Source organism: Anolis carolinensis, chromosome 1 (assembly GCF_035594765.1).
Source record: "Anolis carolinensis isolate JA03-04 chromosome 1, rAnoCar3.1.pri, whole genome shotgun sequence".
Lineage (NCBI taxonomy): Eukaryota > Metazoa > Chordata > Lepidosauria > Squamata > Dactyloidae > Anolis > Anolis carolinensis.
In genome coordinates this window covers 99702594-99725375 of record NC_085841.1, presented here as the reverse complement: position 1 = coordinate 99725375, position 22782 = coordinate 99702594, and the positions used below count along the sequence as shown (strand labels likewise).

The window sequence follows — 22782 nt, the reverse complement described above, 5'->3', positions numbered from 1 at the left end:
ATCATTCATATTTCTCATATTTCCTATCCATCCCAAGAAGCATTTCAAGTAAATTTCCAGTTTTGTGCACTTAACATTTTGTTCTCTTTCTAGCATTAATCCACACATCCATAATAGTGTGTGTGTGTACATACATGCATACATACAAACACGCACACACACACACATGTACATACACAGAATAGGAAATAAATTGAATTGTAACTATTAAAAACTACTACTGTTAAAAGTTACCATGGGAGGTGAGATATGAGGGTTGAATGAAAAGTAATGCCTCCACCTTCGTAACTCTCAATGAAGCACAGTACTCACAATCACCATAAACAGCTTGCATTCTCGGATGAATCTCCTTGGGGGTGACACCTTTTGCTGACAAGAATTCAATGACTGCACATTGCTTAAGTCACATTGACCAACCGTCTGCGTAGAGTTCCATACTTCGCACTTTAACAACACAATTGTTTAATGCTAAGGCTTCCCGCCAAATGGAACTGTAGAGGAGAGTCTACTGAACAAGCCAGTACCTGCCGCATACCAGTACTGCCATCTGTTGAGTTACGAAGGTGGAGGCATTACTTTTCATTCTACCCTCGTACTAGCTGCAGAGATTTAGTCCCCTTGAGGAACTTAACAGGAAAAGTAATATAAAGCCCTGGGAATTAAACAGTGTAAACATTTCTGTTACCATATTAAATGGTCATTTTCTCCATGTTTATCCCTAGTGATAACACTATTGGTGTTCCACTGGCTTTATGACAAGCGTTGTACTAGGGAGAGAATGTAAAGCTTCATTATTATTTGGGCTGGATTAGCATTGTGGAAGTCAGAGTATGAGGAAAATGATCAAGCAGAAGCTGGATGCATTCCTTCCTTTCTTTTGAATGTATTTTTTAATTTCATATTATTTTAAATGACAGCACATCTTTGCAAGCTTGTTTGGCTTTAATTTAGAAAAGCAAAGAGGCACATTATATGACTGAATTGGTTAAATCTATTATAAAGGACAAGGCATTTATTTTCATTCAGAAGTGAGTACTGCTGAGTTCTTCATAGTCTCTGTGACTCACACAAATAGGTTTATTGCACCTCTGCAGTGCATCATTTGGAACCTTCCAGAGCTGTTATGCAAGCGTTTTGGCAGTAACCGCTCCTAGTATATTTGACCAACATATTTCCATTCAAACCTTCAGTTCTTTTTTGTCCTCTGAAGCATCACCATTGAAGGGACTGTTGATGAGCGGTTACCTTCTTTTCTGCTACATTTCTTTTTTGGGGATGGGGTGGGGCTTTATTTTGGCTTGCTTCCTTTGGATATCAACTTGACTTTGTTATAGACTCTGTCTTTCAACTTAAGATTGTTTGATTTACTTTGTGGTTTGGTTTTGGTGACCTATTATGACCTTGTCTGACTCCTTTAAGAACTGTACCTCATGTGACAAAAATACCCAAATGGATCGTTATTCACATCATCTGTTGTGCCTTGGCAAAGGCCATAACGTGAGGTCTTGTGTGCACTGTAAGGCATTTATTCTACAAATACATAAAAACTGATTTTTAGGCTTAAGTCTCTTCTCTGAAAGCAGGCCATATCAGCTTTGCACAAACCAATCAATAGAAGTCACAGAGCCTTATTACCCTGATCTTCATTACCCCTACTGCCTCTGGAGGTCATTTGAAGAAGTCCATGCATGGCTCTAAATGTTCTGCTTCCAACTCTTCTATTCAATTCAAGGCTCATCCTGTGCTGGTCTCAGCAGTCAAGATGGAGACATGACCCTATGTTCCTTTGACATTGGGTCAGCCTCTTGATCTGGAGGCCCTTGCCTTTACCTTTAAGCATACTTCCAAAAGGTGACAAAAGGAAAAGAAGAATGTCCTCAGTCCAATTCCTTGGTTCTCTATCACATGTTTGTGTCAGGCTGCTCCATGAAACTCAAAATGTGACCTCAGCTCAATTGTTCTCTCACAGACTACCATATTTACTTGAGTCTAATGCACCATTAAATGTATGTGCACCCTGATTTTTGAAACCCCAAAACCAAAAAAAGTATTTGCTGGCGAATATAATGCACCAGAAAATATTATTATTATTATTATTATTATTATTATTATTATTATTATTATTATTATTATTAGAAACACAAAAAATTGAGTCCACAGCAGATACTCTGCTGGCTGTTGTACTGGATCACACGTCGGACACTTATTATTATTATTATTATTATTATTATTATTATTATTATTATTATTATTATAAACTGGCAAGTAATACTGGTCCCAAACCTGGAGGAGACAATGTGGAACATTGGTGGTGAAGCAAGTAAGAATCAGTAGCTCAACAAGAGGACAACAGACTCAACATCATAGGCAAGGCCACAACAGGGTTGCAGGCACTGGAATGGCCAACAGGCAAGGGGAAGATATTACGTCCAATGGAGGCAATCGGCTTCTCAAAATAAGTTAAAAAGATAAGCCCATGCTTATATTTAATGGTTTTAGTATTTAACAGTGAGTAAATTGCATGATATTACAGATATTACATATATGGAATATAAAACCCAATAAATATTTATTTTAAACAGTACTGAACCAGTTTTTATATGGTAGTACTTTAGTTATTTTTTGAGGAACAAGTAGTTTCAACTAAGTTGATGTGGGTGTTAACTGGAATTTTAGTTGGTTTTGTTCTGGTGGTTTTCAATATGCTGTAACTTGTTTGAACTAGAAATTCATTTTATCCACTAGGATGTAAGCCCATTTCCACACTTTATTATATATTTTTCTATCTTTAATCTTGCTTCCTTATATGTCAGTGTATTTTAATATATTTCTTTAAACATGTATCATTGTTTAAAATAACATTTTCTAAGCTTTTTGTGTCCTTTTATTTTTATTGTTTTTAGAAAGGTTTCGTGCTTTCGGTTTAATTTTACTTAAATTATGTTATTTGCACATTTTTATAGTGTTTAATTCTGGTTTCTTTGTCTTTTTGTCAAATATTATTGTCCTGTTTAAGAAAAAGATTTGAATCTTCCTTGCCACATCATAAGTAGAACTATACTAGGAGAAAAAGGTTGCATCCTATCTTCACCAACCCAAAATTTATATTGTGAATTGTGTCTGTACTTATTGTGGCAGAAGAAGAAGATGTAGGCTCTTAATTGAATCTACTCACAATCTTCCCTGTTTGCAAACGATAGTTACATAATTGATTATCAGCTGGATAAGAGTTGATAAAAAGTGTTCCAGAAATTTCAGCAATAGATATTCCTCCCTAGGCAATAGATATTACCATGTTCAAGTACTTGAACAATTAGTTATATAATTTAAAGACATTGTTAAAATGTTTGTTTTGCTTTTAAAACCTTTGTGAAATATTAACATATTGGTCATATTTTTCCTGCTTTTGAGATCAACACATTTGTCATGATCAGTTAATTTATAGCAGTATAATTAAAATGATAGCAGTGTATTGAAATCCACAAAAGTGCATGTTATAATAAATTGGTTTTAAAGATGCTACTTAATACTTTTTTCTTCTCTTCTTTCCCGTTTTAAGGATGATACAGACACTGAAGTATGGCTTCCACATTTGAGTAGACCGAAACATATTTTGTAATTATGCCTAGAGAAGACAAATATTTTTAAGATCTGTTCTAGAAATTACTAGATATACTTTGCATATACATCATGGTTGGAATTTTCATATAAGCTATTTGGCTATGTAACCACCTTAGTTGTGTATATATATCTGCAACTTGCCTGTTGACTTATGGCAATCCCAGAAATTTCATAGGGTTTTCTTAGGCAAATAATATGCAGAGGATTTTGCAAATTTATTGCACTGAAATATAGCCTCACATTTGGTATATATTGGTGATATCCAATGTAAATACAAGCCAGAGCTGACTTTGCTTAGCTTCCAAGATCAGATGATGTATGATGTCTTTATGGGATTTAAGCTTTAACTATCTTAGTTACATAATGTTCCTGTCTGGATCCCTGTAACCCCATTGCCTGGGCAGTAACCTCTGCAAGTGATTGAGGTCTATTCCCCTGCAAATCAGAAAGCAGTTGATTGACATTCTCATCCCCTCCCATGAGCAATCTCTATTGTGAAGAAGCAGGGTCATATTACAATCAGGGCCGGCCGGAGCTATTTTTAAATGTTAAGCGGGGGTGCTAAAAAGCGCCCCCGCCACCGGCCCCGCCTCCGACGCCCTGGCCCCGCCCAGCGTGCCCTGGCCCCGCCTCCCACGCTGTGTGGGAGGCGGGGCCAGGGCGAATAGTGCGGGGGGCGGGGCCAGAGTTGGCCCCGCCCCCCGCCCAGCGTGCCCTGGCCGCGACCAGGAAGTCAGGCCCGAATGGCCTAGCTGCGCTGTGCGCGTGCGCACAGCACAGCTAGGCCATTTGCCCTTAGTAACAAACTAAGGGCAAAAATGGCTTATCTGGCTGTGCGCATGCGCACAGCCAGATAAGCCATTTTTGCCCTTAGTTTGTTACTAAGGGCAAATGGCCTAGCTGTGCTGTGCGCACGCGCACAGCGCAGCTAGGCCATTCGGGCCTGACTTCCTGGTCGCGGCCGGCGACCGCCCGGGCGATCACCGGCCGCGACCAGGAAGTCAGGCCCGAATGGGCTATCTGCGCTGTGCGCACGGGCACAGCGCAGATAGCCCATTCGGGCCTGACTTCCTGGTCGCGGCCGGCGATCGCCCGGGCGGTCGCCGGCCGCGACCAGGAAGTCAGGCCCGAATGGCCTAGCTGCGCTGTGCGCGTGCGCACAGCACAGCTAGGCCATTTTGCCCTTAGTAACAAACTAAGGGCAAAAATGGCTTATCTGGCTGTGCGCATGCGCACAGCACAGATAGGCCATTTTTGCCCTTAGTTTGTTACTAAGGGCAAAATGGCCTAGGTGCTTGGCGCGGGCGCGGGGATTGAAGCCCCGCGGGCCCGCGCCAACACCGGAGGCGTCGGTGGCGCTACGGGTCGCTGTCGACGCCTCGACAGCGCCCCTAGCAGCCAGCGCCCGAGGCGGCCGCGTCAGCGGCCGCCTAGTAACAACCGGCCCTGATTACAATTCCTTGTTGCATCAGAGATTGCTCTGAAGACACAGAGTGGAAATGTCTATCAGTTACTCCCTCGACTCTTTGCTGTGCTACTTCTAGCCTTTTTGAATGCCTGGATGGAAAATGGCACTTCCCCTCAAAAGAGAGTATTAGAGGGAACTGGTGATGCTTTTGTGTTATCCTAGTATGGACTAGTTTACATCTTTTGTTACTCAGAGTGGGATGGTTCCTTTTTTGATAAAAGTTAATACTGTACCTTAACTTGTATCAATCAAGGGGCCATCTCCTTCTCTGATTAGAGTGTTGAAAGGCCTTTCTAAATGCCTGGGTAGAACAACAGTGACAGCAGTAGCCCAAGGCAGTACTGGCACTTTCCCTTCTCTAAAGAATGACCCTCAACTTATTTGTGATCATATCAAACTGCATAATTTTGGCTCCAAAATCTTTCCTTGACTTATACATAAGATTGGCTTAGACACAAGTATATATGTAAGCTGGGATGTTTCTGGTCATCCATTGTTTCACAATTCACCAAAACTGGAAAACATTGGTATCAGTGTTGAATCTTAAAGATCTTAAAAGACAGTTTGAAGTTAACTTTGGATTGTTGCTAGTTTAACATTGCAGTTAGGCAGCTCATCAAGGAAGGGAATGAGATGTATGCATCATTCTTGTTGATATCTCTTCATAAACTGAATTTATAAAAGTAGGACTATAAAAAAAGACTGACAACAGGATGAAGAAAACTCTGTGTGATACATATTCCTTAGGTAGACTCTCTTGCTAAATTCAACTCCTTTTTTCTGTTTCTGAACAGCTGAATCATGTGGAAGAACGTATTGGTAAAGGTGTGCAAGAAGAAACACTTTTGCTTTGCCTTGGCATTACTTCAGGAGTTGGACGATTGCTCTTTGGCAGAATAGCAGATTATATTCCTGGTGCAAAAAAGGTTTATCTACAGGTACAGCTTTGTGCAACAATATTGATAATATGATTAGAAGCAATATATTACAAGAGGCATAGACCCCTTGTTGTTCTTTTTTCTTTCTTTTACCACCCTGCACTTTATGAAACAGAATGATTTGCTCATGTAAAACCATGACATAAAGTCATACATACATTTTACTTGTAATATAGTTCTTAACTGAATGGACTTTACTGTGATAAAGAAGGTTATAAGACTAGCAGAATAGGAGAAAACAGTGATGATGCTTCTCCCTTATTCTGGTTTTCTGGAATTTCTGAATGATGATGAAAGCATGAGTGGTACTGTCCAGGCTTTCACTAAGGACCTGCTAGCATCCTTGCTATCTCATGTTGCAATACATTAAGGAAGAGAAGTGAGAATGACTCTTGAAACTTCTGGACTTCAGGGAGGCCTTTATACCCATCTTTTTCCTATTTACATAATTGGGAATGTGAAGGGGCTGATGCATCTAAAGAACTGAGTAGTTAAAAGAAGAGGCCAGCTTTGAGTGATCAGTGAATGCTTTCCATATTCATCTATTTTATCAATTTTCCAAATTGAATATGTAGTGCAGATTTCTGCCAGTTACTATTTTGGGTACCCTGACCATACTATTCTCTGTATTCTTTTACTCTTGCTCTTTTGCTCTTTCTCTCAGCATTTGAGATTTCCTTCCTTAGTATTGTTCTCTTAATTGGTTTGCATGTGTGAGCCATTTTAATTTATAGTTGGCCCAAGCATAGGTTACCACTTCATTAGAATAGCTAAACATGCACAGAATAGCTAAATATAGTCCAAGGCTAGCTGTGATCCAATGGGCATTCCGAAGTTTGCCTTGTGAAAATCCTTATCATGCAGGAAGCCTGTTGGATTTAAGGAAGACGAAGATGAAACAATAGTTTCTCTTGAAGTTTGAGTCCCACAGAGATCTTTAATCAGAATGCAAAGAAGGATATCTTTAGGTTCAAGGCTCAGCAGGGCCACTTTGCAAGAGATGGCATCGAAGTAAATCCTTTTGTTCAGTCTACTGTAGCCTGAATAAATATTTCCTTGCCTGCAGTGATTAGGATCAACATATGGTTCAACATAGGATCAACATATGGTCGATTCACTGGAGTCTGCAGATAGCAGGAAGAGAAGCTAAATGGATTCTTCTTTGAAGTTTTAGTTTAGGAAACAACATGCTGACAAGTGAGTCAGCAGTGATTTATACTTTCCCTTACAAAAATTTTGAACCCCAAGATCCCAATCTTAGTACATCCAGTATTTTATGAGTGTTTAAATACTATAGGCCAAGATACTAATTCGTTTTGTTTTAAAATTATACATGAATTTCTATTGCTTTACTTGATGGAAACCAGGCTTGTTAGAGGCAATATAATATAGTGATATATATTAGAGGTCAGACTAAATACAATCCCTGGGGAAGGTAATGGCAACCCATCCCAGTATTCTTGTCATGAAAACTAAATGGATCAGTACAACCAGAGATATGTCAGTATACCATCGGAAGATGGGACTCACAGGTCGAAAGATGGTCAAAATGCTCCTGGGGAGAAGCAGAGGATAAGCCCAACTAGCCTCAGATGTGATGACGCAGTTAGCTCAAAGCTGAAAGGAAGGCTAACTCCGATGGTGCTGGAGGTGAACAATGAATCCGATGTTCTAAAGATCAACACACTATAGGAACGTGGAATGTAAGATCTATGAGCCAGGGCAAATTGGACGTGGTTATTGGTGAGATGTCAAGATTAAAGATTGACATTCTGGGAGTCAGTGAACTGAAATGGACTGGAATGGGCCACTTCACAACAGATGACCACCAGATCAACTACTGTGAACAAGAGGAACACCAAAGAAATGGAGTAGCCTTGATAATTAATAATAAAGTTGCTAAAGCAGTGCTTGGATACAATCCAAAAAATATTAAATGATCTCAATTCGAGTTCAAGGTAAGCTGTTTAACATCCAAATATACGCCCCAATCACAGCTGCTGAAGAAGCAGAAGTAGATCAGTTCTATGAGGATCTGCAGCACCTACTGGATAATACACCAAAAAGAGACATTATTTTCATTACAGGAGATTGGAATGCTAAGGTGGGCAGTCAAATGACAACCAGGATTACAGGCAAGCATGGCTTGGGACAACAAAATGAAGCTGGATGTAGGCTGATAGAATTTTGCCAGGAAAACTCACTGAAAGAAGAAAGCGCAAAAGCAAGGTTGCAGTTAAACATCAAGAAAAACAAGATTATGGCAATCAGACTGATTGATAACTGGCAAATAGAGAGAGAAAATGTGGAGGCAGTGACAGACTTCATATTTCTAGGCACAAAGGTTACTGCAGATGCAGACTGCAGCCAGGAAATCAGAAGACTTCTTGGGAGGACAGCAATGACCAACCTCGATAAAATAGTCAAGAATAGAGACATCACACTGGCAACGAAGGTCCGCATAGTTAAAGTAATGGTATTCCCCGTAGTAACCTATGGATGCGAGAGCTGGACCACAAGGAAGGCTGAGCGAAGGAAGATAGACACTTTTTAATTGTGGTGTTAGAGAAAAATTCTGAGAGTGCCTTGGACCACAAGAAGATCCAACCAGTCCATACTCCAGGAAATAATGCCCAAATGCTCACTGGAGGGAAGGATATTAGAGGCAAAGATGAAGTACTTTGTCCACATAATGAGAAGACAGGAAATCTTGGAGAAAATCATGATGCTGGGGGAAAAGAAAGGAAAAAGGAAGAGGAGCCACTCAGGGGCAAGATGGATGGAATCCTTGAAGTGACTGGCTTGACCTTGAAGGAGCTGGGGGTGATGGAGGCTGACAGGAAGCTCTGGTGTGGGCTGTCCATGAGATCACGAAGTCGGAAGTGAATGAACGAATAATCAACAGAAAAATGTTATATTGGTCTTGAATTGGGTAGTGTGATTTTAGCAGACATTCTTCCTATAAGCTTGAATTCTGTTGCAGTAATCTTGCACCCCACCAGATTGAATTGAGCTACAAAAAGATTGTTTTCCTGGTGTTGGGCTCAATCATTTAGAATATGCCCATTAAAACAGTGAAATTTATCTCCATGTTGACTCAGCATTCAACAATTTATTCAATTACTTGAGTCAGGAAGTACATAGCCTTCAAATAATGCCTCGCCCTTCATTCTAGTAATGTATGAAGTGACATAACACTGACATAAATCCTGTTGTTCGTCTTCATTTAGAATATGCCCATTAAAACAGTGAAATTTATCTCCATGCAGACTCAGCATTCAACAATTTATTCAAATGATTAATTTAATTGAAATTGACAAATAGGATTCAAGCAAACCTATGACAAAGGGAAGACATTGCCATATTGCTGATTGCAACTTACCTGGCTTATTGTTAAATCTAGCATGAAAAACTGAGATTGTTCTCCATCTAAAGACGGATCATTTCCTATCTATTCATATGGAGAATGTGGTCTTCCAAATGTTATTGGACTGTAGCTATCATAATCCCTTACTATTGGCTACACTAAGACTGATGGAAGTTGCAGCTGTACAACATCTGGTAGCTGGTCTATAGTACAACAGTTTACACCAGGCATCCTCAAACTGCAGCCTTCCAACTGTTTCAGCCTCCAACTCCCAGAATTCCTGACCATTGAACAAGCTGGCAAGGTTTTCTGGGAGTTGGAGGCTGGAACAGCTAGAGGGTTTGAGGATGCCTGGTTTAGATCACGGTTATAAATATTGAGAGGACCTGCATCAGCCATCATAGCATATAACAAGTAGTGTTCAGTGATAGCCATGTCATGCAAATATTGCTGTCTGAATGATGGAGAAGTTTCATTATCTTGCGATGAAACTTTGACCTGTAAAAATGTTGATCCAATGGAATAAATACCATAGTAGTTGGGGGTTGTGTCCCATTCTGGACATGAGGGGAAGAATATGTTTTTTGTGAATTTCCCCTTCTTGCAGCCTCCATATGCTGGAGCAGATTTTGAAGTATGTGTTTGGGGGTGGAGGTTGAAGAGGGAAAAAAATCACCAAAAATTGCTTTAATAAATTTATCTCCTGGATTAAAGAGTCTTCCATGGGAAGAAGGAGGTAGCCCTCAAATCCTCTGGAATAGCTGTACAATAACAACATTAGCATGAATCCAGTCCCTTTGTTCTATATCTCTGTAATACAGTTTGACACTTTCTCCTTTCCCAATGTGCAGGTTATTTCATTTTTCTTCATTGGCCTGATGTCTATGATGATTCCCTTATGCTATACCTTTGGAGGCCTCATCGCTGTCTGCCTCTTTATGGGTCTTTTTGATGGTTGCTTCATTAGCATCATGGCACCCATTGCCTTTGAGCTCGTTGGCGCACAGTATGTTTCTCAGGCAATTGGATTCCTCTTGGGCTTTATGTCTGTACCAATGACAGTTGGTCCACCTATTGCAGGTAAGCAGACTAATTTTAAGTGAATAAAGTATAGTAATCACATCTGAAATTTATAAGTATACAGTAGTGTGGCACTGCTTAACTTATTAAGAGCTAATTAGTCTGAATGTTAACAATGGACACTTGATGGAGTTTTTCTTAAGACAGATACTAGCCTTTTGCACTTTGATAAAATAGAAGCTTCCCCCCCCCCCCCTTAACTTGCTCCTTTATTCTAGTTCATTGAGAAGCTTTAAGTTAGGTGCTGTGGACATGTAACGTATTTCTGCTCATTTGATAGAGGCTAGACCTGTATTATCTGTTTCTAAAATATATGTGGGCATTTTGGACATACTGATATTTGACCCAGTTATGACTTGGATTATATGATAATTGAAAAAAATACAACCAAAAAGGAAAGTGCTAGCCTTATAGCATTAATTTTTGCTGCCTTATGTGTGATGAAAAAAGCATTGCAGGATTAGGATATTTTGCTTGTATGGAAAGCACACTTCAGTTTATGACTTTAGTGTTAGTTTTTAGTTTGCCGTTCTACAGATTATTGAAACAAGACCAAGTTTCTTCTAAAGTGTTGCAGGAAACAGTCTTTCATGACCTCTACATAGCCACACAAATAGGATCTGCGTATACACCTCTGAACTGCAAAACTTCAGGGCATGCGATATTAATATCCTGTTCACTTGACTAATGTTTTTGGCACCACTCCAGTGAACACATAGGAGAAGTATCTTGCATGTTCAGTTCCTTTTTGCTGTGGCTGGGCGAGGTGTTCTCTAATACTGAGAACTTTAAAAGTACATTTGACCACTGTTGATTTCCATTACTGGTAATTTGTTGCTTGCCCTCGGAGGGACTTCAGATTCTCAAGGATGTGTCTTGGTCTTTATTAGCCTGTGATGCCTTTGAAAGTAGTGTCCAATCTGAAAACAGACATATTTCAAAGGGAAAAATATTGGCAGCTGCAGGAATGATCTCATGAAGTCTTCCTTCAGTGCCTAGTTTTGGGTATGCTGATTATCCACGAGTCAGTGGCAGCTCCGGACTTCAATTCTAAAATGCTGAGGTTGGGATGTGGGAATTTTTCCTGTAAGAGTGTGGAATTGAAGAAGCTGGCCAAAAGCCATGAACACAAATGACTCTGAAGACATCTGTTTTGTTAATAAGCAGGAGATTAATGCTCAATAAAAATGGTCTTGTATGGACAATAATGCAGCAGGTGCTAAAGAGGCAAATAAAACCTAAGTGCACATGGGATTAATGCTTGAAATCCTGGTGTTACACAAAAAGGGCTGATAGATGTATCACCTGTCTTACATTAGTGAGATTTTTGCTGTATGTCAACTGACATTTGTTTTGCCAGTGAAAATGTTTTCTGTTCTTGATTAGTTTGTCAAGACTTTCCCCCTTTTAAAAATAATCCACCTTGCATTTTTATGGCTTCCTTGACTCTGTTAATTAAACAGGATATTATCTTTTAAAACTTGTCCGTATCTTTCTGAATCAGAAGAATGTTGTCACCATTCTTAAATAATTAATAAGCATCTTGAAGAGATTGGATTGACAAATCCTTGCTTCCAATGTTCTTTAAAATCATCCCTTCATTTTTGACAGTTTTTTTCCTTTTGAAGTTAAATGTTAACTATGTTGTACATGCTGTGTCATTTTTCCTGCATTATTAGAAGGCAGTCCTCATGTTGGGCCTTGCTCCTCCTATGCTCCTCATAGATAGGCCATCATTTGTCAGTCATTCTTCCCTCCCTAAGTGGGAACACCTAGTGCCCTCTTCCCAGTTCTGCCCTGCCTTAGCTCTGACAGGAAAGTGCTTTCTGCACTCCATCTGTTCACCTTTTGGGGCCATTTATTCATAGGATTTTAGACTGTTTTTCCCTTCTGGGAAGATTTCTTCATTTCATAATACTTTTTCTTAACTACTGTAAGTGTTTCCATCCTAGTGGGGATGGCTAGCCTCAGTGGGTTACAATGGATCATGAACACAATCACAACTTCTCCTCAGATGAGGAGCCAGAAATTGACTGTACAACTGGGCATGTGCCTTTGGGTGTACTCAAAGAATGAACCAACGTACTCTCACTGGGGAATCCAATGTTGCTATTATTTGAGCTGCAGAGGCACCAGAGCCGTCTGCCTGTGTTGTGGGAGGCATGCAAGAGACCTGAAGAATGTAGATTTTGCAGGAATCAGGGCTCAGACCTCTTGCTTCTCTCTCATCCCTAGTTATTGAGTGACTTCCCCTGGAATTATGTTGCTAGATTTTCTGGTACTGGTCTATTATCCTGGTGGAGGTCACTAGAGGGTGCTAGAGAGAGAAGGATACTTAATTTAATTTAATTTTTTGCGTGAGGAACCATAACTTTTTATTCAATTAACTCGGTGTCTGGAAGTACGATTGTCCCACATCCTCCAGACTGAAACTTTGGCAAGAACACAGAGTGTACGTAGCCAATACAGAAAATGCCAATAGTATGGGTGCAGTTCTTTAACTGTTCTTTTTTCCAGGCAAACACATGGAGGAGAAGCCTTATTCTGGCTGCATCAACTAGAACTTGGTGCTGTTCAGAAGGCAGGTTTTGCTTTTTAAAAACACATTTTCACTTCTTGATTTCTCCCAGATCTTTGATGCTATTATCATCAACCTCTGGCTACTTTTTCTGGATGACATCAATGATGTTGTCTGTAGAGTCCCGCTGAATTATTATTTCATCCTCTCCTGTTACTAAGGTACCACAAGAGTACTTCTGAGCAAAGAATCTTTGTGCTTCCTTAAGGTCTGTTTTATAAGTTGCGAGACTAGACACCCTTGTGACATAAGTATTTCTTCTTGGCTTAGGAATTTTTGCTATTGTCTCTTTTTGAGGGACAGTTTTCTTCTTTTTTATCTGACCTCTTCCACCTTTCTTTTGCTTTTTTCCATTTTCACCAGTCATTCCTTGACCTTCTCAATTCCAGATTCTTGTTTAGGTGATTTTTCTACAGTAAGTTTTGCAAACTCATCTAGCCATTGCCTGCATTTCGACATGTCGGATATGTATTCACAGTACTCTGTTGGCAATGAGCAAACTCCGCAGTAGAGGACTCTGAGAGGATAGTCTGCATCTAGCCTGGTGTTGCACCTTTGGTCTCCTTTAGAATCAATAATCACTGACTCAGCTGCCTCCATTACAGTTTCGCCTCACAAGTCCAGGCAGCCTGGCAGAAGGGGTGGAACCTCTTCCTCCAATTGCCCTCCCAAGCAGCACATACAGCACTACCATCAATAGTCCAGTTCCAGGTGGATAAAGGCCGGAAATCCCCGAAGGATACTTCATTTTATTGGGGTGGATGTTGGTTGAAGGACAAAAACCATTTCACTCTGTTTTCCTGTTATGCCCTTCATCCATGTCCCCTTTGTGGAAACAACCCTCATATGGGAAGGGGGGAGGGGGCATAACCAGTGAAAACGGGGGAAATTGTTTTCCTCCTTCAACTCTCCCCTCATAACACAAAGTATCTTTTTCTCTCTAGCGGCCCCTAGTGGCCTGCGACTGGATAATGAAACAGTACCGATTTTTTTTAATTGCATGACAAGTAGTGGGCACTCATGTGTTGGGATGGCCGGGAGAGAAGCGGTGATGGTTCTGGATGCAACTCAAGATAGTAGATGTTCTGTAGAGCACCATAAAATTAGATGTGAAAACAATGCAAGCCTAGTGGGAGAGCTTTCAGATAGTTTCAAGTCCTCTAGCAGCCCAAAATGTGTAAAGCAGGCCTAAAAGTGCATATCTCCAGAATCTCTCATTCTTTTGGAGAGGGAAGGGGGTGGTGTTCAAGACAGGAAAAATGTTGCACTCATATACAGTAGAGTCTCACTTATCCAACCTTCACTTATCCAACATTCTGTATTATCCAACACAGATTTTGTAGTCAATGTTTTCAATACATTGCAATGTTTTGGTACTAAATTCATAAATACAGTAATTACTACGCTAGGAAATTAAGTTGGCAACTAGTGTTGGAATTCAACCCCACACTGCCCAAGTCTACAGTCCTCAATGAGGAGCAGTTAGCTTTAGAATAGGCTGCGGGAATCCCTTCCCTCCTGACTCCTGAATGTCAGCTGGAATGTATCTATCTACAGTAGAGTCTCGCTTATCCAACCTTTGCTTATCCAACGTCCTGTATTATTCAACACAGTTTGCCTTTTAGTAGTCAGTGTTTTTGTAGTCAATGTTTTCAATACATTGTAATGTTTTGGTGCTAAATTAGTAAATACAGTAATTGCTATATAACGTTACCGTGTATTGAACTGCTTTTTCTGTCTATTCGTTGTAAAACATGAAGTTTTGGTGCTTAATTTGTAAAATCATAACGTAATTTGATGTTTAATAGGCTTTTCCTTAATCCCTCCTTATTATCCAACATTTTCACTTATCCAATGTTCTGCCGGCTCGTTTATGTTGGATAAGTGAGACTCTATGTTACTGTGGAACATAACTGCTATGTACAGCGTAATATTTATTTGATTGAGCTTGAAAACAACATAATCCTATGGGAATGTAATAAAAACCTGGAAAGCACGCACTTCCCTTTCAGAATTGCAGTTGATAAGTCTAAAGAAATTGAGTTGGTGTGATTTCCTATTTAAAAAATCCAGTTATAAAGTGGAACCTCGATTTAAGAGCATTTTGAGTTAGCTGTTGCTCATACCGGGTTTTGCTTTGACATAAGAGTAGCATTTTGAATTAAGCGCTAGTGCCAGAGGGAGTGCTAGCGTGAGAGTACAGTGCTTTAGGGCTTCAAGGGAGCAGCCTCCATGCCTCATGCTCTTATCTACTTTGGGAGATTGCTGTCGGTTTTGCTCTTGTCCACTTTGAGGAACTTTGGGTTAGTTGATTTTATGTGGTTTTTATTCCTGGTAAGTTTGACTTCATGAAGAGAGAGAGGGAGAAAGAGCAAGGGAGGGAGGCTGGAATGAGTACAGTATGAAAATAATGCTTCTGCCTCTTCATTTTGTACTTTGTGCTTCTTGCCACAATTTTGTGCTTCTACCATTTTATGTTGATATTTCTTTTTGCATTGTTCCATGTGAATGTGCATTTATCCATTATTTGCTATTTATAAAGTACATTTCTTATGTAAGAAAAAAATGGGTAATTTGTCACCTTTCCTCAAAGGGACATTTGAGTTAAGAACTCAGTCACAGAACAAATTAAACTCTTGACTCAATGTATCACTGTATAATTAAACCCATTACAAATATAAAAACAATAATGTTCTGTATAAAAGCATAATAGCCTAGCCTTTAAAATGGGGGTGAATACAATTATTTATGGATATAGAAGTCACTTAATGATTTTGTAAATCAGAGGCAGTACTTTGAATCTTCTCCAGAAGAGAACAAAAAAGAAAGAGATGGTGAAGTGATGTACTATATTCTGAGCACTGGTTGCAACTAACATTCAATATGTTTTGTGTACAGTAATAGGAAGTCCAAGGGACACATACAACCAAGCCTTGAAGACTAGCACAATCCTCAATTTATCCTCCTTGACACTCTCAGTGAACTTTGGATAGTTATAAGAATTATAGATTAAGAACTGCAGAATAACATGAGCAACATCCTTTTGCTTTTAGGCATAAATCCAAGAGCCAGGGCAAGATAATACAAGATGTTCCTTCCCAATAGAGCTGGCAAATCTCAACAAGTATTCAATTTTCTCCTTATCTGGTCAGAATAACTCTTTCCATTCACAAGGGAAGCAGGATTCAACTGAGGATGTCAATTTTCAATGATTCTTTCTTCCTACAGAGTAGCCATCTAGACCAGTGGGTTGTACGTGTTGAGGAAAATTGAGAAAATTATTGCCTTATTTCCTTCCTGAAGTGTGGTCAATACAACTCTGGATCCAACCCAATATGGATTTCTAACCTCAACAATATTTTCCATTTGGGTGGAGTGAAGCTTTGGATTGCTGTATTAAATTGTATGGTTTGCATGGTACTGTAATTTAGACTGCCGAACTGTCTCTTAATTAAATCATAGCATCTCAATATGTCACTAAACCCTGCCATATTGTGGTGGTAATGTTCTGGGTTTTTTTCTTCTTCTTCTTTTTCAGGAAAACTACGTGATCATCTAGGTGATTACAATGTGGCCTTCTACCTAGCAGGAGTTCCCCCTATTGTTGGAGGAATTGTGTTGTGTTTCATCCCATGGGTGCATGAAAAAGAAAAATCCAAAGAACAAGCAAGTCCTGTGGATGGGGAAACTATGGAGAAAATGCTGGAAATCAAAAGTACCTCGGAACTGGACACATCTGTGAAACCTGGCAAAGAATCAGAGTCCGTTATTTAATTATTGATTTTTTTCTACCAGATTGAATTTATTTTTATAAAAACTAGGTTAGGGTTCTGTTTTTGAACTGAATGTACCACATGATTGTCCTTCAAAGCAAAGCCACCACAAGAACTATCTGAGTTGTGATACAGATTAAAACAAAATTGCTAGCAGCAAAGAACGCTTTTAATTTTTGTTTGGATCCAGTTTCCAGCTGCATTTACACATAAAACATGGCTTTATACAGCATATGTACTGGTGAGTGTGTAAGTAGAACTCAAAAACTTTTTTTAAAAAAACACAGACACATAATGCATTTCTGGAACTGAAGAATTGTGCCTCTTATTAATTGATCTTTTCAGAATGCCTTCAGTAATTTTAAAATCCGTCCAATGGAATTATCCTTCTGGAAATTTTATTGCATTAGCACATTTTAAACTTGATCCTTTGAAGGTTTTGTGATGTCTATCTCTGGATTCATTGCTTTTTAGATTCTCTTAAACCAAATCCTATGCAGAGTTAGACATACTAAAGCCTATTGCTTTCAGTGGGAGGAAGAATGTGTATTGCTGTACATAGCTACAGCTTAAATGTCTGCAACAAATTGTTGCTGGAGGATGAATCTATGAAATATATTTTTAATAAGTACTTTTGCATGTTTGTTAGTCTTTGGTTGCTTAATTTTGCAGCGGGGCCCTTACCGCATTCTGCAGTAGGGTTTTTATTGCCTTGCATTAGGGTAGCATTGTGATGATTCATAATTTAAAAATTTAAATGAACTGTTATCATAACACCAAGTAATTTCTGAATGTATGGAGAGACATAAATGAAAGAAATTCCTACTTTTCTTATGCCATCATTAATGCTTAGGGATTATAATCCAAGTAATTTGTTGTTGTGGGGATTCTAGTAACATTAAAATCTTTTATTAACAGCTACAGTAATGTAATTTTTTTCAATGATAGCTTTGACCCAAAGTGCAGTAAATTTGCTGGTGATTTCTTTCATCTTTTAAAATTTTCAAATCAGAAGGCATGATACATAGAGTAGTACTAAAATTATTATTGTTTGAAACCTGTCATGCCTTATTCTCTTCTTGCATTAACACAGATACTGGGTTCAGTGAGCCCACAAGGACATTTTTGTAGATCCCAGGACCTCACAAATTATTTGGGGGAAAAATCCATCCAAGTGCCTCCCAATGATTTCTGGATAGTATAGGATAGTTCTGCCACGTTATAATTCTGCCACATTTTGTCCACTGGTTCAGATCCAGGCTAGACCCACAAAACCTGCGGGAATTCCCCCTCAAAAAAAAATTAAGAGTAACAGAAGGTTGGGTCGCAGTCATTCATGATGACCTAGTGGTTACTATGACCTTTTAATGACAGATATTTGACCACTGCTATTTTATATGAAGAGACAAGACTCTCTTCTTTGGTGCATAACAGAAGATCTGAGGAAGAGAAATGGAATCAGGATAGAAGTTGAGACAACATGGCAACATAATATTTCACTCATGATTCAAACTACAAGTGGCACCATGCTGAATATTCTGGACTCTTCCTCCCATGATGCTTTCCTTCCATTCCTTGCTATTATCTTCTATTTAGTCTACTCTTTCTCATGTCTACACACCCTAGTGCTTGTAGAGAAGAAACGGCAGTTGGTTGATTCTAGAAAGTAATTTGAGCTCTAGTTTAGTTTGAATTGTCTAAAACTATTTGCCAAACTCAAATATTTCTCATTTTACCACTTGAATACTCAGTTTATCGTATATACATTTGCTTGGAAAAACGCTATCTTGAGTGCTTGGCAAGGACTTCGAAGTGCATGCCGTGATGGTAAAAGTCTTGATATTGAAGGATGGCAGATGGGGGAATTTGCTTCCATCTGACTCTGACTTCCTAGCACTGATAGCTGTTATGCTGGCCTGACTGGAGAATTCAGGAGGTAGAGTATCCTGCCCTAAATGGCACAAGCAAATAGCAATCTCTCTTTCAGAGTTGTTTTATTGAGGCAACCATATAGTTGTTTTTATGTACCTTCAAGTTCTTTCTGATTTATGGCAATCCTAAGGTTAACCTATAGGAGTAAAAAAATAGGGCAGAGAAACTTGCAACAGCTGTTTTCACTTTATTATTAGAGAAAAATACATTGAAAAAGAAGTCCATTGCAGCATAGTGACTCAGTCTTCCTTGGAGTGAGTAGTAGCCACAAATGACCCCTCCCCTTGTTCTTTTTTATATTCTGAATATGTTTTGGGGTTGATTTATCTCAGAACTTTAGAGCTTTCAGCTATTGACTGCTCAATCACAAAATCCTAAAGTTCGAAGAGCTCCCAATGCAATTGACAGGGCAGGAGTCCAAAGTACAGCATTTCTTTGAAGAAACCATTTGGCATGTGAACTTCCCTGGAACATGAGGCATGCACCAGGGAAGTCCTTTGATTGATCTTGTTATACATGATATTGACAGAAGACTGTAACTTTTCAAATCATGCTAATGATTGTTTCTGAATTTCAGTGAACTTTGAATTTATTAGGGAGCCCCCAGTGGCACAGCGGATTAAACCACTGAGCTGTTGAACTTACTGACCGAATGGTCGGCGGTTCGAATTTGGGAAGCGGGGTAAGCTCCCGCTATTAGCTCCAGTTTCTGCTAACCTAGCAGTTCGAAAACATGCAAATGTGAGATCAATAGGTACCACTCCGGTGGGAAGGTAATGACGCTCCATGCAGTCATGCTGGCCACATGACCTTGGAGGCATCTACAGACAATGCCAGCTTTTCATTTTAAAAATGGAGATGAGCACCAACCCCCAGAGTCATTAACCCCCAGAGTTAATGTCAGGGAAAACCTTTATTTTTACCTGAATTTATTAACTCCAGGTCTTCATGTGTAAACACAATGGCTGAACTACTGTTGGGCACTCAACTATTTTAAGTAAAAACAATCATGCATGTGGTTCTGGTTTCTCAGAGCCTGCATTAGTGTGGTTGCTCAAAGAGCCAATCACTCCATAGGCATGCAAAGTGTCTACTCCCTCCTTTTTGACTTGGTGGATAGGCAGCTATTTTAGCATTGCCAGTGGGGCAACTCAAGTCCTTGGCACCTACTCCACAAATAGTATGCCACAACAATGGTGCATATATTTATGCTGTGCTAAAAGAGGATGCAAGTTTGGCTTATGTAAATTTCAAAATTTGCAAGCATAATTACAAATGCAGAATGGCATGGAGGAAATTAAGTGGTTGCATATTAAATGTGAGCTTAACATTATCATACTCCTGGGATGGAAGATCTTGCCCTCAACTTTTGGCAACTCCATTTGCTGAAAAGAGCAAGTAATCTGAATAATTACTGATTACCTCAAAGATAACATTCTAAAAGGTGTTGATCCTTTACCCCTTGGAAACACACACGTTTTCTGTTTAATAAGTTTTGGTATATCCTAAGTTGATCCAATAGGGAAAAATGCCATGTTTTGGAATGAACATATCAACACTATTTTTAGCATTAAGAACTCATGGTGGGGATTTTCTGTCTGCTACATAATCTCCATAGTTGTGTCTCCCAGCCCAACCTCCCCAGTCCTGATTTATTGGGCAGCAGGTGCTGCAATCTCAGGACTCAGCTGAATGACAATCCCTCCACTCCCCTCCTATGAGGAATCACCATTTTGACAGAAACAGGGTTCCTGTCACAATCCCGCCTTAGCATTGAAGCTGCTTCCTGATTGACAAGTGAAACAGACCCCTGTCAATTGGACATAAACAAGGATTGGGGGCTTTCACAATCTCTACATATTCTTTACAGCAGTAGTTCTATCACAACTAACTCATATTCATACATCCCTACATATTCCCTGCTTGAAAGAATATGTGGGGGTTGTGTAAGTCCCCCAATACCCATTTATAAGTAACTGCTTGTAATACATTATTGCCTTAGTGAATTCCAGCCAATATTTTTAATCAATTCTTTGTGCAATCAATCACAGGGGTATATGTCCTGTTGACTTAAAAGTGTCTGTATTGTTTCTATTGTCTTAAGCTTATATTCATTTTAAGTGCTGGTGCTAAAGTTCACTTTCACGTATCAACTTTGAATGCAAATGTATACTGTGACATTAAAAAGAATGTAAATATATTATACTTGGTCCACCTTGATAATAAATGAAACTCAGAAATCTGAGCAATACAATGTAGAAGCAAAATGTACTTTCTGCATAGTTAAATTCAAGGGAGTTTGTTGCTTGTTTATGAGCTGAAATACGTCTCAAAGTGAGATTAGTTAAGTACATCATTTTACATTTCTCCTTATCACTGGAATGTAATCTGTTGCACATAATGATCTGCAAAGGGCGAAGTAATAATTCTTAGATGAATAACCTTCACTCCTCATACTTTCCTGGACCCATCTTCCCTAGTAATGTTGTAAACTGTTTTCATTGTGACTTTATTTCTATTTGTATACCCATCTGAAATGTAATCATTTAAATGTAATTATTCACCTTTTTTCAAAAGTAAAAAATGTTCACTTATGCCATTTCATCAAACTGTAAAAAATATAAAAGATATATTCTACCTGCTCGGGGAATGTTACTGGTCTTTGGGTCGGGCCTGTGTTGCTGTACAGACACTTTATTCAGATTTCATCCACTCACTACATTCTTGATTTTTATAATTAATAGTAGATCAAAATTACACATCAGTCATTCAGATGGAACAAAATCACACTGTGATGGGTGTGCAATATATGGTTCCCTTTCTAGGGATTGGAAAATGACTTAAAAGAAATACAGTAGAGTCTCACTCATCCAACCTTCGCTTATCCAATGTTCTGTATGATGCAACGTAGTTTGCCTTTTAGTAGTCAACGTTTTTGTAGCCAACGTTTTCAATACATTGCAATGTTTTGGTGCTAAATTCGTAAATACAGTAATTACTACATAACGTTACCATGTATTGAAGTGCTTTATCTGTCAGTTTGTTGTAAAATATGATGTTTTGGTGCTTAATTTGTAAAATCATAACATAATTTGACATTTAATAGGCTTTTCCTTAATCTCTCCTTATTATCCAACATTTTCGCATATCCAATTCTGCCGGCCCGTTTATGTTGCATAAATGAGACGCTACTGTAATGTAATCTTCACCATTCATATTTGCAATTTTTGAAAAGTAATGTTATTTTCTTCTTTCTCAAAAGTAACTAGTTACTTCAAATTACTTTTAAAATCATAACAAAACACACTACTCCTGTCCCCTTGCAGCCCCCTCAACACCTGCAGCTGAGCATAAGATACAGTCCAAGGCTGCACTAGAACCAATTCATATTCTTCCTCCACCCTTTATCAAAACTGCATCCCTTTATAAAAGTAACCCAGTCACACCAAAGCTGAGAAGTTACACCTTGTTAAATTAGTTGTAGTGTGGTGTAGTTAATATGTTTATTATTACTTGGAGGAGAACAACTTACTTAGGCACCAGCATGTTGTAATATTTGGAGCAATGGACTACAGGTCAAGAGACCAAGATTTGGATCTCGGTAGAAACCCATTGGATTACCTTTGGCAAGTCACATTGTCTCAGCCTTGGAAGTAGGCAAATGCAAATTGCAGCTAAACAGATCTCGCCAAGAAGACCCCATTATAGGATCACAATAAGCTGAAAATAACTTGATTACTTCAAAGCTCTGGAAAACCTGTTTTACTAGGGTCAGAGTTAACATGCCATGGAAAGGCAATACTCCTTTCTCTATATTACTTTTGTTCTACCAAATACATCTTTTAGCCAAATGTTCATCTTGTATAATGCTGGCCTGATAGAAAATATATACTACTGTGTTCTCCCTCATCCCATCCCCAGATTGATTCCAAACTTTTTGCTGATTTGGGCTATATATATTATATATATATAGTCTTACGGCCAACTGAAGGTAAATTTTGAGTTGCACATCTGTGGTTGGCTAC

The 22782-nt window shown here is 39.1% G+C and overlaps 1 protein-coding gene and 1 pseudogene across 1 annotated transcript in view; one reads left to right on the top strand and one right to left on the bottom strand.

Annotated features, from left to right (window-relative positions):
* The window catches only part of slc16a10 (solute carrier family 16 member 10), a 68691-nt gene extending 47293 nt beyond the window's left edge, over nt 1–21398 (top strand). Inside the window, exons 4-6 of the mRNA XM_062968988.1 lie at nt 5884–6027; nt 10246–10474; nt 16591–21398. Coding sequence (XP_062825058.1) covers nt 5884–6027; nt 10246–10474; nt 16591–16826 — 609 coding nt within the window. The 3' untranslated portion in view covers nt 16827–21398. The remainder of the gene's footprint in view (nt 1–5883; nt 6028–10245; nt 10475–16590) is intronic.
* On the bottom strand, nt 13084–13656 carry LOC134295690 (density-regulated protein-like; annotated as a pseudogene).
* Nucleotides 21399–22782: the final 1384 nt, after the last annotated feature.